Consider the following 15,463-nt stretch of genomic DNA (forward strand, 5'->3'; position numbering starts at 1 on the left):
TAAAAAGTTAGAGTTATGAGATAAAAAGTCATGATTAGGAGATAAAAAGTCAGAGTTATGACATAAAAAGTCATAATAATAAGATAAAATGTCAAAGTTATGCGATAGAAAGTCATGATTATGAGATAAAAAGTCAGAGTTATGAGATAAAAAGTCATGATTTTGAGATAAAAAGTCAGAGTTATGACATAAAAAGTCATAATAATAAGATAAAATGTCAAAGTTATGCGATAGAAAGTCATGATTTTGAGATAAAAAGTCAGAGCTATGAGATAAAAAGTCATAATTATGAAAAAAAGTCAGAGTTATGAGATTAAAGTCATGATTATAAGAAAAAAAAGCCAGTTATGAGATAAAGTCATGATAATAAGATAAACAGTCATAATGAGATAAAAAGTCAGAGTTTTTAAGATAAAAAGTCATAATGAGATAAAAAGTAAGAGTTATGAGATAAAAGTCATGATAATAAGATAAAAAGTCAGTTATAAGTTAAAACGTCAAATAATGAGATAAAAAGTCAGAATTATGAGTTAAAAAGTCATTATGATATAAAGAGAATTAGAGGAATAAAGTAATAATAATGAGACACAAAGTCAAGATTATGAATTAAAAATTCTAAATACATAAAAAGTTATAAATGACTTAATTACTTTTATCTCATAATTTTGATTTTGTATCTTATAATTATGATTTTTTTTATCTCTTCAATCTTATAATTATGACTCTGGATTTCTGTTTTTTAATTTCCTTACCTTCACATTTTTCTGTTTTAAGTGGTGGAAATGGACTTCCGTATGCCTACCATGAAAAGTGTTTTTATTCAATTTTTCTTAATAATTAGTGTCATTATTGTATCAAAAGTGACTAAATGAATCAGTCAACAGACTGAAATTTGTATCAAATAGAGTAAAATACAATTCTGGGGGGCCCTCTCTTAAAAAGTCCAAATAGTGTGGTCCAGCACTACAAAGTAAAAAAGTGCTCATAAACTGGAAATTATGGTGAAAAATAAATCAAAATGCATATATATTTGTCAAAATGATGCAACATTTGTTGCTTCGCTAGCCGGCCTAAGGGGAGCCCTGTGTAATATTCTTTCTAGGGGCCCTAAATCCCTAGCTACACCCCTGCAGACCCCCTTACCCTACCAATCACATCGTTTTAAATTGATTTTAGTATTACAAATTTTCTAAAGTTTTATCTAGGGACCTGGGAGCTTCTCTAGACCAGTAGTTCTCAACCGTTTCAGTCTGTGACCCCCAAAATAAAGGTGCCAGAGACCAGAGACCAGAGGCCAGAGGCCAGAGACCAGCCCCCCCCGAAGATGGTTGATCAGAGCCATGCACATTCAAGAACAGTCATGTGCAGACAAGGTCACCTCTTAGGGGAAAAAAATCATGGTCCATGGTCCATTGTAAGGTTTAGTTGTGGTATTTTATATTTACCTGAATAATAACCACTCTTAAATGTAAGAAAAATGTAAGTCCTTTACAATGGCCAAAAAAAAAAAAGTGGGAAAGGTGGTGAAATTGGATTTTTAAAGTAGCAGAAATGAGTTAGATATGCCAAAAATAAGACAAAAGTGACAATACAGCAAAAAAAAAAAAAAAAGGCAAAAATGAGTTAAAGTGGCAAAAATGGGCATATTTAGTGGTAAGAGGGAATTCAAGAGTGGCTGAAATGGCGTTAAAGTGGCAAAAATCGATGGAACTTCGGTGAAATGGGATGGAAATTGATATAAACTGGCAAAAAAGGGTTAGCTGAGCCAGAAAAAGTCAGAATGTGGCAAAAAAATGGGCATATCAAATTGTGAAATGTGACTTTAAAAGTGGTTGAAGGGTTTAACAGTAGCAAAAATGCGTCAACAGGGCCAACAATAGGCAGAGATTTGCAAGATTCGGTTTATAAGTGGCAGAAATAGGGGGGAAAAAGTGGTGGAAAGGGTTTAAAATTGACTAAAAAAAAGGGTTTTAAGTTGCAAAAATGTGTTAAAATTGATAAAATTGGTGGGAAAAAGTGATGAAGATGGGTTAAAATTTGACAAATTGGTGTAAGTGGCAACAGTGTAATTTAAAAATGTTTTCAGTTTTTTAAGGCATCTGGAGACCCCCTCTCAGTGTCTCGCCACCCCCAATGGGGTCCTGACCCCAACATTGAGAACCCCTGCCCTAGACCACTTATTCAACTTAACAATGGTCTTATCTTTTCTTAAATTTATCACCCATTTTAAACCAAATGTGAATGGGGCTTTTACGAAAACCAACTGATTTAGTAAGGAGAAATTTTATTGTTTTTCAATACTCTTATTCCCAAAGAGCCCATGCCCTTCACAGCGCTCTTATCAGAGTGCTTTTACCTCGACCATTTAACCCTAACACTAGTAACAGTGATATTTCTCTGGTAATTAGCTGGTATTTTACCCTGACCCTCTAACCCTAACCCAAAACATTTCTTGAAAATGACTCAGGAAGGGGGTATTAGTGTGTCTTCATGTTAGACCAGTTGAGAATCGCTGATTTAATGGGCCAAATCGAGAAATTGCCAGGGCATTATCAAGCAACTTACAAACTGATCTTATTCCTAAAATAACAAAAAAAACCCACTAAATTACCAGTGAACTGCCACACTATTACTAGAGTAAGGGTTAGGGCCATGATATTATTTGTGTTAGGGGGTCAGAGTAAAATACCAACTCGAAGAACTGCCATACATTTGTTAGGAATTACTTGAAAATTAATACATTATTACTAAGTAAATACTTCCATAATATTACAATATTCACAAGTTATTACTTGAATATTCAAAATAATTGGCAGATAATTTACACCTTATTTTAAAAAAACCTAGACAGTTACTATTTATTGCTATAAAATTACTAGGTAATTAGAGCAAACTACTTCCACCCACTTTCTCCATAAGTCATTACTTGATTATCAACCTGAAGGATAAAAGCTTAATTAACTAGAATTTTTATTAGACTTTCAAAAGTCATTATTACTATTTTTTAAAGTTTTTTTTTTTTTACTTTTTTAATGGTATTATTTGTCAATTAAAAAAATAGACCCAGCTACTTTAACTCTCCCATCCAAGTATTAACCAGGCCCAACCCTTTTTAGTTTTTGTGATCAGAAAAGATCTGGTGTGTTCTAGGTCACTGGTTCTAAACTGGTTGAGCCACGGGACCCACCATCAGCTCCTCAAGGAAAATTGTAACCAAATTTTGGAGATTTTTTTTTAAGTAAGGTCATATTTTATTTGGGGTCAGTCAATCAGATGTATAGCTTGGGCCTAAGACAGTACAAAAGATGCAACAAAACAATGAAACAAGACAAAAATTCATGTTTTTTTTAAAAAGACAATTTGGCGCAATTTTTTTTCCCAGGCATACAGCTGCGACCCACTTTTGGGTCCCAACCCACCAGTTGAGAACCACTGTTCTAGGTGGTATGGCTGTAAGCAAAGGGTGATATGGCTGGACAGAAGAGTGGTATGACTGGAAGTGAGGTCGGTATGTCCGTAGGCAAAGGGTGGTATGGCTGAAAGCAAGATTGGAATGGTCATAAGCGAAAAGTGGAATGACTGGAAGCAAGGGTGGTATGGACATGAGTAAGAGTGGTGTGACTGGAAGCGAGGGTGTTGTGGCCAGAAGCAAAGGGTGATATGGCTGTAAGCAAGAGTGGAATGGCTGGAGGCAAAACGTGGTATGTCTGGAAAAAAAGGGTTGTTTGGCTGGATGCAGGGGTTGTAAAGTTAAGGGTTAAACAGTCAAAAGCAAAGGGTGGTATGGCCATAAGCACGCCAACCTTTATCATCAAAACGTAAAGGCAAGTGTGACTTAACCTATAATTGGGATGGGCTTTCATGCAACTTTCAAGGTATTTGACTAGGTATTTAATTAGTGCTGGACAATTAATCCAATTGACTTGCATAGCTGCATATAGGCTGCAATTATTTTTCAGTTAATATTTAAAGTCTTTTTAAAAAGGCCTGCAGAGAGGCCTTTAAGTTAACAGTGCAACTATTCCACTTTGTATAAATGCCTGTATTAAAAAAAAATGAATAACTTTAAATGGAAAAACTTTATTCTTTGTGAAAACATTGTGAGAGAAAACTTCAGATTGGGTATTTTTTCTGCTACTTAATATTTCAGTTTTGAGTAAGAAAACAAATCAAAACGAAAAAAAAAATTTCCTTGATAACCGAGCATGTAGACTCATGATCTTATTTGTGAACTGCATTTCAAAATTGTTTAGGATTATTGCATTTTCTCATTACCAAACAGAGTTATACTAATTTAGACCTGCCTTTGTCAAAACATGCAGCCACAGGTTAGTAAAAGGAACTGGATCTATAACTAGGATGGGCTTCTATGTGAAGTTACGCCAACACTCCTATCTGTTTGTTTGTGCATGTCCTAGTGGTCAGAAGAAGCAGCAGCAGCAGATGGTTCAGTACAATATAGACTTTATTAGTTCACTAAAGTTGAATATGAAATAAAAAGCAGATTGGCTTTAAATGATTCACAATTCAGTAATCGAGTTGCCAGGTTCATTCATGTCAACAAAGGAAGTACGTCCTCCCTACGGCTGCCGCACCTCTACATAAAAAAAAGAAGACCTCCGAGGCTGGAAACGCTTCACATTCAGAGAAAAAAAAAAAAAATCATATTTGAGCTTTATTTTCCTGATGAGAGAGACTTTTTGTCATTAACAGGTGAAGGTGAAGTGATCCGGCCCCGGAGTGAAGGCGACAGACGGTACTGAGCGTGCTCGCAGCTTTCTCTTGATTTTCACCCAAACTATAAACTCGACGTCCTGACAGAACTCCTCTTCAGCGAGGAGCTGAGCTGCTGCGACCAAACAAGCCAGGAAGTGAGTTTAAAAAAAAAAGAAACAAGAACAAAAATCAGGTTCTTTGTGGCGTAAACAAACCGTCAGTGGGCGGCGGCCAAAGTTCAGCTTCCAATCAGCAGAGTCCAAAAGGTTTCAGTCCACAAGTCCGACAGACGACAAGAAGAGCCAAATCACCAGAACTGCTTGGGGAATGTTTCATATCATTTTATTGTTTTTTACTTATTTTCATCATAGCAATGGAAAAATATAACCTTATACAAACGTCTTCAATTCTCTGATTTTTTTAAACAAGCAAAAATGGTGAGTGACCCGTTCCCAAACCAAGTGCAGCGGGGAAATAAAAACTGAAACGTTTCACCAGCAGCTCACACCACGCCGTTTATTTCCGCTAAACTATTCCATTTGGCACTCGCTCCTCGGAGGATTCCTCGTCGGCATTTGACTTTTCTTTTGAAGGAATTTAGTGCTGTTGTTGTTTGGATAAGAGCATCAAGCACAGGAGACTGAGCAGGTGGAGGTGTCCGTCAGATCTCCATCGCCGTTTGAGTGCTCGCAAGAAGAAAAAGAAGAAAAAAAAAAAAATAAGAGCAACCAAAATGTAAAGTTTCCACAGAAGTCCACAGAGTCCGCTCGCTTTGTAGCTTTGATTCCACAAAAGTCTTTTATTTTCTTGTCGTGTTTTTAATCTATTTCCCCTCCTCCTCCCCGGCTCGGGGCTCGGGGGGTGGCGGCGGGTCGGTGACGTCATTGTGATGTCGTAGGAGAGCCCAGCTACAGCGAGAGAGGTGGATTGTGGGAGGAGGAGGAGGAGGGGGGAGGGCTGGAAGGTGAGTTTTTGTTTGTTTTGATTCTAGGGAGCAGGAGGAGGGGGGAGTCAGAGTCCAGTCCACAGGCCGTCCAGGAGGAGGAGGAGGGTGGGGGTGGGGGTGGGGGTGGGGGTCGCCTGCTGGAACTGAAGGTGGTGTGATGTCATCGTCTCTCGCTCGCTCACACGTCTCTCTCTCTCTCTCTCTCTCTCACACACAGACATTCACTCAGCTCACACTTCGTCTCACTTCTGCTTCGACCGGACGTTCGACACAAAGACAGAAGAGTTTATTCCAGTGGGGCAGTTTGTCCTCATTTTTCACTGATGTCGATCTCTCAAAAATTTCTCTCTCTTTCCCCGACCGGCGACAATCTGATCAGAGAAGAAGAAGAGTGAGTCACAACAGCTCATTGAAAAGACTGGTATCACTCAAACATGCTTGGAGTTTAGTCCAAGCCACACAAAAATAAAGGGCAATTCTACTGCTCTTAAAATTAAGAACGTCTAAAATTCTGTTTTCACTTTGTCATGATTGGGTACTGAGTGTGGATTAGTGAGAACAGAAAATGACATTTCTAGACTGTAGCATCAGACTTTTCTTCATAGTCAGATTACATCTACTATAAACTCATTTTTGTCAGTTTCAGTGGTGTTTAAAGCGTCTAACTAAATTACAGAAAGGATCCTCTCTCTTCAAAGCCACCAGACACCATTGATAAAAACTCATTTTACCTCACTGTAGAGTCAAAACAATACAGCTTCACTCACAGTCTTGTAGAATGAGTGTGTATCAAGCTCATTTTAGTATGTCAAGTACAATGTTGCAGCCATTACATCCTGATTCATAAATGTAGGCTGAGGTGAGCTACTTGAGCAATTTGAAAGCTTTTCAATTAGAGCCTAGAACATTTTTAACGTGTTAAAATACTAAGAAGTGCTTTCTCACAGCTAAATGATGCATAGAAGATGAAGAAAAGACACAAAAAAAGACAACGAAATCAAAGTTGATTGATTTCCTGTTGGTTCCAGTTAACTTCCTGTGTGGGTCTCAGATACTGTGGTTGATTTGACATCACACTCTCAGAGTGGTGCATGATTTCTCCTCACAGACCAAACACAAGCTGGGTTTTAAGTATTGTAACAGAGAAAAGTGCTGCAAAATTAATTGAATTTTAGTCACAATCAGAATTTTGGCTTTATTACTATCAAAGAAACACTGACAGCATTGATTTGCATGTTAAATTTTATAATATGCATTTGCATTTGTTTTGATTCATAAAGCGCAGATGTGTCAAACTCATATCAAGTCCAGGGCCAGATTTGCTCCAATGAGACGTCCTGAGGGCCAGACTATTTAGGCCAGGGGTGTGAAAGTAAATTGTGGATTCTGAATTTAGGCCTAACCTAAGAGCCTAACAAGGTCAAAATTTAAACAAACAGTCAACCTCATTTTCACCATTAGTAAAATATGAAAAAAAATATAAATAACACTGATATTAAATCATTCTGAGATTAAAAAAAGTCAAAACGATAAGTTTAAAAGCTCAAACTCTGAGATTAAGTCAAACTTATTAGTTCAAAAGGTCAAAACACGAAATTTAAAGGCACAATAATGTTTTTATAAAGGCAAATTCATGAGAGAGAAAGTCAAAATCACAAGTTTAAAAGGTAAAAATATGACTAAGAATTTTAAATTGGGAATCTTGAAGGTCAAAACATGAAAATAGTCAATCATAAGTTTAAGTCAGAATTGTGAGATGCTAAATTGAAAATATGAAGTGACAACATTACAACAACTTTTTAACTAATTACTTTCACTCTTTACTTTTTCAGATTTTTATAATTTCACAAGGATATTTTAAATCATCAAGGTTAAGTTTTCATGTTTATACTTGGAAGAAATTTGCAGACCTTATACTGGTGGGCCAGTTATAACAGAAAGATCGTATGATCTTGCGGGTCGGATACAACTGTACCACGGGCCGGATTTGGCCCCTGGGCCTTGAGTTTGACACCTCTGATACAGCGTATTTGATATGAACTGTTGTATAGAAGGGAATGATCCTTCTTAAAGTAATTCACATTTTAAATAATGAAATATAGAAAAATAAGGAAGTAGGATTTCTGCAAACTATTATAAAACATTAGGTATTTTGAAACACATTTGAGGGAAAAAAATAAATAAATAAATAAAAAATTGCACCCACTGCCATTAGAGCATTTCAGTAGGCAATATAATGACTGAATCAAAATTTCAATAGATTATTATGGATAAATATGATCAGTGATGTTCGTCAGTGTGTGATCAGTGTGTGATCAGTGTGTCTTATCATACCAGGCCTGGCTCTTGAGCTTGCGGAGCTCCTTGGTGGCCCATGTAGCCAGTGTCTTGGTCTTGGTGGTTTTGGAGCGTCGACCCTCCGTCAGCAGGTCGTTGATGAGCGGACGAACCTCCACCAGTTTAATGACATCTTTACCGAACGCTGTGCACAAGTCGCTGAAAGCAGATGCAGAAAACACTTCAACACAAGAGGTCACAAATATCAGACAGAAGCACAGATTTAAAATAACAGACTGCTGAATATTTTCACCTGAAAGTCCTCGTTAGTACAGTGAAAATCACCTCTACCTATCACATGGAGGGATTTATGCTCTTCAGTTTTATTAAAGAACTAATCTTAGTGGAGTGCAGTCTGTGACAGAAGTGTTTGAGAATGGGGGTCTGTCTTGACCAAAGGCGGTGACACCAGCCCTGCACCAGACCAATAAATCTCTCCTGCTTTCCGACTCATGATCACAACTCTGAAGCTGAAATTTTAACAAATTTTTTGCAGTATTGAGGCTAAAACACTCCAAGAGGTCAGAAGGGTGAAGACATGACTGTCATATCAGCTGCCTCTGATGTTAAGTTTCGTTTTCCTGTTGCTTCACAGTTGCTGATTTGCAAACACAGCTCTCAGTGAAGATGATAAGGATGTGAGATGGTTAACTCCTCAGCCAGCCCTGCTCTGGGAAAGAATGCTGCGTCTGTGCACAGCCTGAAAAACATGCACAGTAGCAAAACCAATGAATAGGTAAATCATTGATGATCAAATTTGTTGGTGTTCATTCTCTTGCAGAAACACAAGAACTTAAATTTAATTCTGATAAGGAAAATTTACAATAATTGAGATAGGTTTACTTCAGGCTTTAAATTTTTCTGATGCACTACGTAAACTTTCGAGTTTGGAGGATTAATTCCACTTTGTTTCAGTTTAAGTTAGTTAGTTATCAAGAAAACAAGGCTTACTAACAATGTAATGTTTATAGTAGCTGGACAAGAATTTTAAGACTTATTTTGTCCACCTATCGGAAAAAAAAAATGCAGGTAAATATTTGATAAAGTTGGAGATGGAAATGGTGGCCCTCGTTTATTAATGTTCTTAACGTTTGATTCTCAGAAGATTATCTGATAGTTCCAGTTTCAGTTCTGATGTTGGTCTCAGATCTTGTGGTTGGTTTTGCATCACACCATCAGAGTGGTGCATGATTTCTCCTCATAGACCAAACAAACCAAACCTGCTAATGTACCTCCGATTCACCCTTACCCGATGAGTCCTGCAGCATTTGCTACGACTCCGTCAGAGTGATCCTCATCCTCGGCTATGTGGTGGATGAAGGAGAGGATGAACTCCACCCGAGGCTGAACCAACATCACATCAGCTGCAGAGGGGAGAGGAAGGAGAGGAGTTACAACAAGAAGATAACCGGGTAAGAGAGATGAGCAAAGAGGTAGGAAGGGAGGGGAAGGAGAAGGAAAAGGTAATTTAGCTGGAAAGAAACAGTTGAGAAAAAAAGGAGAGGAGAGAGTGAGAGAGATAAGCAAGAACAAAATGAGGGAGAAAAGAAGCAAGAGATGATGGAGTAAAAGGAGTAAGGGGGAAAAGACGAAGATGGCAAGCAGAAGGAGGGAAGAAAAAGGGGATAGAACTGTAGATGGAAGATGAAGGAATGAGGAGTGACAGGAAGAAGGAAGGAAGAGGGAATTAAGACAAGAGAGAAGGAAAGGAAAGGAAAAGAAAAGAAAAGAAAAGAGAGAAGGGGAGCAAAAAGGGAAGACTGAACAAAGTTGGGGGAAAGGGAGGACCAATGTCGCAAGACAGAGTTAGGAAAAGGCAGGAAGAAAGGAGGTAAAGAGACTATTAAGAAAAGATAAAGAAGCGTAGGAAAAGAGATGAAGGGTGTGAAAAAGGAAGGGTGGATGGGGCAAACAATAAAAAAAAGGAGGTCAGAAAAAGAAGAACAAAAGAAGACAGAAAGAAGAGAATGGAAATGAGGAAAGAAGGGTACCCAACAAAGTAAATTAGAGACAAGTGAGGGGATAAAGGTCAGAAAGAAAGCGAGAAAAGATGAAGCAAGCCAAGCACAACAGAATAAGGGGCAAAATAAGGACAGAGAAGTAATAGATGGTGAAGAGCAAAAAAGAGAGTTAGGTGAGAAAGAGAGGGATATTAAAAAAAGAAAAAAACTAAACATTCAAGAAGAAGTACTTTCTTTAGTATTACAATGATTATTGATGCATTTCATTTTGTGCATTTAGTTCATTTATTCAAGTATCTGGGTTCATTTGTTGGGTCTCGCAAAACCAGGAAGCTTTGTGAGTCGCAGGGCTGCAGCTGCAGCTTTCTGGGTGAAAAAGACCCTCATTTCTCTGCGATGTCGTAAAATCCTCCTGAAGGACTTGTTACAGGAGGAGGAACCGACGTCGCCTCACACTGCATAGACATTTCTAGGGTGTCCAGAGTACTCACGGTGCACGTTCTCCTGGTCCCCCTTCAGGCCCTGGATGATCCCAGTATACGCCTCCAGACAGCCTTCCCTCAACTCGTTCAGGTAGTCCACCATGTCATAGTCCGTCTGCGAAAACACACATAAGGGTTTGAAAAATGACAAAAATTCTTGATATAAAGCAGATTAAAAATGAAACTAAATTGATAAAGTAGGACTTGTGCATACAGCAGTAGAGCATCTGTATGGGAATAAAAACAAACACACTATATCTGCCAATAGATTACTATTACCAAAATCAGAGGGGAAGAAGAGACCTTACCTTGTCGACCTGTGCCTGTGACGCCTGCTGCAGGGTGTCCAAAACAATGTCTAGGTATTTCTTAAACTCTCCTCCGATGGCCAGAGCGATGTCCCCAAATGCAGAGAGGATCTGAGGCTTCACTGACCGATGGACATTCTCATTCTGAAAACAGAGTCACATTAGCAGAGCTCCATTAGCAAAGTCAGATGATTTAGTACAGCTTGTCATTGCTGTCCAGACAGAATAAGAGCAGAATCATGCAGGTAGAGATGAAATCCAACATATCAGGTCTCAGATTGATGTGGTTTGTTTTACATCACTGTCAGCGTGGTGCATGTTTATCATCATTGACCGGACAGACCAGAGAGGGGGGAGAGAGAGAGGCTGGATGAAGGAGGGTGAGACGGGACGGTCCATTGTCTAACTCACCCCAAGGTTCTCTAGCAGCAGCTGCATGATCTCGTCACAGTAAGGCAGGATGTTTGACATCAGAGCTCTGCACAGGTCACACACCAGACCGACAGCTGCAAGACACACCTGAGAAAACATCGACAAGTGAAGCTCATATTAAAGACATCCTTATAACCCTGATTGATTTAATGTAACACGGTTAGGTGAATACAAATCTCTCAAATCTTCAAGAATCGGAAACTTTACCAAACAAGGCAGTGGAAATTAAAAAATGTATTTTCTTACAGAGTCGCAGCAGTTCGACCTTAACTGCCAGATCTAACAAATAAGATAAATTTCCCATCTATCTGGGCAACTCTCAGTCCGAGTTTGGGAAGGGCATGACCTTTGGAAAGGACATGCATTCATTATTTGATTCATCACCGGCCAATTAGGGCAACAAGACATATGACATAGTGGGCATGCAGCTCAGGGAAGTAAACTACAAGACATTAGCTAGACAGATAGCAGTTACTGTTGTTCACCATCAGTGGAGCCAGTTGGTGAATCAAACTCATGTCATTAATTAGGATTCTGTTCTCTTCTTTTAACAAAGACTCATTTCCCAGTTTTAATAATACTGCCGCTATAGCTACATCTGAGCTAATCATCTTACTGGCAGCTATTACCAGCTTGCAGTACAGCTAAACCATGCCTGTATCACTGCCTCGTTCAGCTCAAATGACATATTGGTTTCAGATAGAAGCTTTACAAGATGGACTGGCCCATCTCAGGTTAGGGATTTTGGGATTAATGCTCTGAAGAACTTTGACACATCCACACAAACATGCAGGAAGGTGGAGGATTCTGTTAGATTGCTGCTCAAGTAAGTCACACTCCTTTCTGCCCACTGTGTCAGGGGTGTAGTCAGGGGTTTTGGGCTCCTAGAAAGAAAACTACACGGGGCCCCCTTAGCCGGCCAGCCAAGCAAAAAATGTTGCATCATTTTAGGAACATCAATGCATTTTCAAGTATTTTTGAACCATAATTCCCCTATATTAATGAGCAATATTTTTACAATGGATGGATTGAAGTTACTGCACTATTACCCTCACATTCTATTACGTGTTTATTAGTCTATTCCCAAACTAAAATACAACATACCATTTTAGCTTTCTAACCCCAACATTACGAAAATGCTTACAATACCGCATATGTATTTCTTTACAACTTTTGGTTCTTTATGAACCTCTCCTCTTATTGTCAACCCTTGCTCTCTATCCCTTCTTTCTTCTCCTTCAGGCTTGCTCAGCTGAACAGTGCTAGGATTGCACTAAACCATTTGGACTTTTTTGAGGGGAGAAGTAGGAATCCCCAAAAGTTTTTATTTTTTATTTATTTATTTATTTTACTCCATTTGATTCAAATTCAGTTGATCAACACACTTTTCATTTCAGGCTTCTCAAGGGTCTGGGTAATCTGGGTAACCTTTCCCCCCCTGTGCCACGCCCCTGCATTGAGTCCTCGCTTTGCTGCTCTCTATCACAGCCTCTACCTCTGCGACCTGTTTTATTTAGCTGTTCCATCATTTCATTAAAATGCACCTGTCAACATTTGTCCGTTGCAGACAGACCAACAGCTCTATGTTTGGGAAATAGCATGGCGTGGGCTAGAACAAGTAGGTCCTGATGATTGGAACAATAGATTCATTTTTACAAATGCAATGACTATAGGTAGATGCACACTGCTCTGCTCTGAGTGTGTTAAGCCACAACTAAACAAAGGTGTAAAAATAATCCATTGTGAGGCTTTTTCTTTTTTTTTTGGCTATTTTTTGTTTATTTAGACAAGTAGGCAGGGTGCAATGACTGCATTGTCACTTATTAGGTTGATCTAGCAGTAATGGTAAGTTTGTTATAAATGCTCAATTGGCTGGTTGATCAGTGGATAAAATTTCAGTCAGTCAGGTTTCTCTATGGTCGTCTACAGCCCTAGTTCAGTCTGTTAATAACTTGTTTGGATAAAGTGTTGATGCAAAGTCTGCAAATCTGATAACTTATCCACACAGATTACCTGATAACAGCAGGAAAAGAAGACTCCCAAGTTCTGAGATGTTAACAGGAGGCAGACTTACCTGATACTCAGCGTAGTTCTTCAGTCCGATTGCCAGGAAAGGCTTGAAGGGCTCCATGTATTTCTGGAAGTCACCGCCCAGAACTGAAACAGAAACCGCAAACACTCAGCCCCCCTCTGACACACTCGGTCTCTGCTGGTTTGAGAGTTTTGTTTGTCCTTTTGTGTATACCTTCAACCAGTGTGGACACGGCCATCAGAGCATCTTCCTGAACTCCTCCGGAGCCGGCAGTGCTCTGAAACATTCGCAGCAGAGACGCCATGACCACGTCTGAGATCTGCAGGGCGTCCTGATGCTGTACCTTACGGAGGACGTTCTGCAACGAGACGGACAGGGAACTGTCACAACGAAAGCACAAACGGATTCAGAGTGTGTTTGAACATCTGCTCAAATGTCTCACCTGTAGAGTGGCACACAGCAATGACTGCAGGTCGTTGAACTGGATTCTGTCTGAGGTGCTCTGGATGTGAGACTGCAGAACAGGAAGTGACATAATTATGGAGTGAAGCTGACACAACTGAACTTTTACATTTAAGAATTTCTGGAAGTTTTTGTCCTTGGTCACAATTTTTCTGAAGTCTAAAAGTTTGTTCTTTATGCACTAATCAAACCAGCTGTAAAGTGCATATCCTGCAATTAAACTTAATACAATGCAAAACAATGCATTATTACTACATATTTATAAAGAGCATCCATAATTGCTCACAATGTTCATGCTCACTTTGTTTTAGTTGCACAAATTTTGTAAATACTGATCTGAAATTGAAGTCCTGATCCTCTGCTGGTCTCACCTCCATCTGCAGGACCTGCTGCAGCCTCTCCATGATGACCAGCGTGGTTTTCTGCACAGCGGGGTAACAGTCCTTGGCGCTGTTCTTCACTATCTCCATCAGAGCTTCGTAAGCAGCAGAGCGAAGGTTGTTCTGGTGACCATCAGGCCTGACAGAAAAGACAATTTTAGGATGAGGTACTAAGCAACAAAACCACTTTATTACACAGTTTAAGCCAAGTCACCTATAGGTAAATATCTTTATTTCCTCTGGTTGAATGAGTCTTCATTTCAATGACCTGTTTCACTATTAATTACATGGATAAAATCATGGAGTCACGTTGAAGTAAAGATGTCTTTTTGGCATGCAAAATGTGCTAGCATCTTACAGCTTTATTACATCAATAATTTCAGACAGTTTGGAGTTCAGCCAGAGGAAGACTTAAATTTTTATCTGACAAATCTCTCGCTCTTTCCTTTCTTAAAAAAATTGTGCTAGCTTAGAGGTAACAGCATGTCCCTTTTAAAAGCATGATTTAAAAACCCAGCCACTAAAAGAAAAACTGACAGCAACCTTGGTTTTTATGTGAAGGTCCCATATTGTGATTACATGATTCATCCTTTTTTGAGCTCCATCTGATTGGATGCATGTCATATGGACCAATAGCTGTTGCAAAAACTACATTATGTTTTGGCCCACTGATTATCCTGTTGAGCCTCAGTTTTGTCAGAAAAAGATGCATGATGTGCAAAGCACAAAAAGTGCAAAGTTGTGCATGTGCAACAGCATTACACAAATCTAAACCATGTTGAATTTTTCCCTTCTGATTCAGCAAACAGTCCAAGCCTCGGCTGACTGCACTGAGAACAGGAAGCCTGTCGCACCACAGACACTGAGAATAACACCGACAGTGATCTTTATCTTGGACCCAAAATACAGCAGGGGGAAGTCATAGATCACACACATAATTTTAAATTTGGATGATTCTAGTAAAATCCATTGATGTACGGTAGATACTGTACAACCGCAGCGAAAAAATAGAAGTCCTGGGCACCCAATACATGGTAATCTTGTTTTTGACAACAACAATGTAGACAAACTCCTGCTCATTGTCCAAGTTGCACAAATGCATTGGTACATTTTTAGTATTGAAACATAATCTTTTATACAGTGTTCCTACATGTGATTAAAACCAAACTTAAGACTGTTTTAAGAACAGTGAAGAGAAATCAATACCACTTTCTGAGCAGCAAAGAAATGAAAGGCCTGTGAGATTTCCAAGTATATCAGGCCAGAGCTGATATTTCTGATTTAACAGTTTATGAATTTTTAAATGGAGCAGAGCATAGAATTATTTTGGTCATAAACACCTAAATTTGATGATTTCTGGTACATTTAATGCTTCTATTCTATCAATAGCTTTTATACTTACATTTA

The 15,463-nt window shown here is 38.9% G+C and overlaps 1 protein-coding gene and 1 non-coding gene across 2 annotated transcripts in view; both read right to left on the reverse strand.

Moving 5' to 3' along the window:
- Positions 1-5,042: 5,042 nt before the first annotated feature.
- Positions 5,043-15,463, reverse strand: part of kpnb1 (karyopherin (importin) beta 1) — a 29,745-nt gene continuing 19,324 nt past the window's right edge. Inside the window, exons 13-22 of the mRNA XM_041817532.1 lie at positions 14,048-14,195; positions 13,657-13,728; positions 13,428-13,572; positions 13,257-13,339; positions 11,162-11,269; positions 10,751-10,894; positions 10,452-10,557; positions 9,249-9,363; positions 7,997-8,158; positions 5,043-6,033 (exon numbers count right to left, since the gene is read on the reverse strand). Of these exons, the coding sequence (XP_041673466.1) occupies position 6,033; positions 7,997-8,158; positions 9,249-9,363; positions 10,452-10,557; positions 10,751-10,894; positions 11,162-11,269; positions 13,257-13,339; positions 13,428-13,572; positions 13,657-13,728; positions 14,048-14,195 (1,084 nt within the window). The 3' untranslated portion in view covers positions 5,043-6,032. The remainder of the gene's footprint in view (positions 6,034-7,996; positions 8,159-9,248; positions 9,364-10,451; positions 10,558-10,750; positions 10,895-11,161; positions 11,270-13,256; positions 13,340-13,427; positions 13,573-13,656; positions 13,729-14,047; positions 14,196-15,463) is intronic.
- On the reverse strand, positions 10,266-10,408 carry LOC121504029. The gene has a single exon (XR_005991413.1). It is a non-coding gene; the product is annotated as a small nucleolar RNA SNORA79 (small nucleolar RNA).

This window comes from Cheilinus undulatus, linkage group 21 (assembly GCF_018320785.1).
Source record: "Cheilinus undulatus linkage group 21, ASM1832078v1, whole genome shotgun sequence".
NCBI classification, from domain to species: Eukaryota; Metazoa; Chordata; class Actinopteri; order Labriformes; family Labridae; genus Cheilinus; species Cheilinus undulatus.